The sequence below is a fragment of the Geospiza fortis genome, unplaced genomic scaffold (assembly GCF_000277835.1).
Source record: "Geospiza fortis unplaced genomic scaffold, GeoFor_1.0 scaffold400, whole genome shotgun sequence".
NCBI classification, from domain to species: domain Eukaryota; kingdom Metazoa; phylum Chordata; class Aves; order Passeriformes; family Thraupidae; genus Geospiza; species Geospiza fortis.
Window position 1 is genome coordinate 7,500 of NW_005054637.1, and position 817 is coordinate 8,316.

The 817-nt window shown below is 61.2% G+C and overlaps 1 protein-coding gene across 1 annotated transcript in view; it reads left to right on the forward strand.

The window, feature by feature from the left end:
- LOC115948936 overlaps window positions 1-817 on the forward strand; it is a 5,117-nt gene that overhangs the window by 990 nt on the left and 3,310 nt on the right. Inside the window, exons 2-3 of the mRNA XM_031064812.1 lie at window positions 90-345; window positions 603-785. Coding sequence (XP_030920672.1) covers window positions 90-345; window positions 603-785 — 439 coding nt within the window. The remainder of the gene's footprint in view (window positions 1-89; window positions 346-602; window positions 786-817) is intronic.

Consider the following 817-nt stretch of genomic DNA (forward strand, 5'->3'; position numbering starts at 1 on the left):
CTCAGCAGCAGGTAAGCAGCCTGGGGCCAGGCCTGGAGGCCTGCCAGCATCGTGTGTCCCCTCAAGCCGTGCTCACTGGGCCCCCTCAGCCTTGGAGGCCAGCACAGTGTGGCAGGAAGGGAAGCACTTCTTGGGGGAAGCTGGGGAAGTTGCTGCCTTGGACAGTATCTTCAAGTCTTCCCCATGCCTCCTCCAGGTGCCAGCCATTCTAAGGAACATTCACCAGAGGCTGGTGTCCCACATCACTGTGGATGCCAGGCTGCAAAGTGACATTGTAAGGCTGGCTGAAGAACACCCTGCTGACGTGGTGCTGACCCTCCTGCGCTGTGCCCCAACATGTGACAGGTACGGGGCCCACGTGCCTGGAGAGCTCAGGGCTCACCAGCCTTTAGGGCCCATGGCCCTGCACAGCCTGTGCTATGGCATCTGCCAGACAGGCAGAGAGGTCCAGGACCCTTGGGCCCCTGTGCTTCCCCAGCCTGCTGCCAATGCTCCCTCCCTCCCCCTCAGGGCACCGGGGCTCTGTCACCTGGGCCCCCACAGCTGCACAGGGCATGGTACTGGGACTGAGATGCCCCTGACACAGAGCTGTGATCCCACAGAGCTGCTGCAATGATCTGGAGAACCATAGGATCATCGGGACCAGCTGTGGAGAAAGTGCTGGCAACACTCCTCTGTGTGATGGCAGATTGGCCTCTGAGCAGAATGTTCACCTCCGATGGGGACAACGAGGAGGTTTTTGCCCTGGCTGTGAGTGTCTGGAACTGGCCTCTGCTTGCCCCTCGGTCACCTCTCCCGCAGCTCTCCCTCCTCTCCA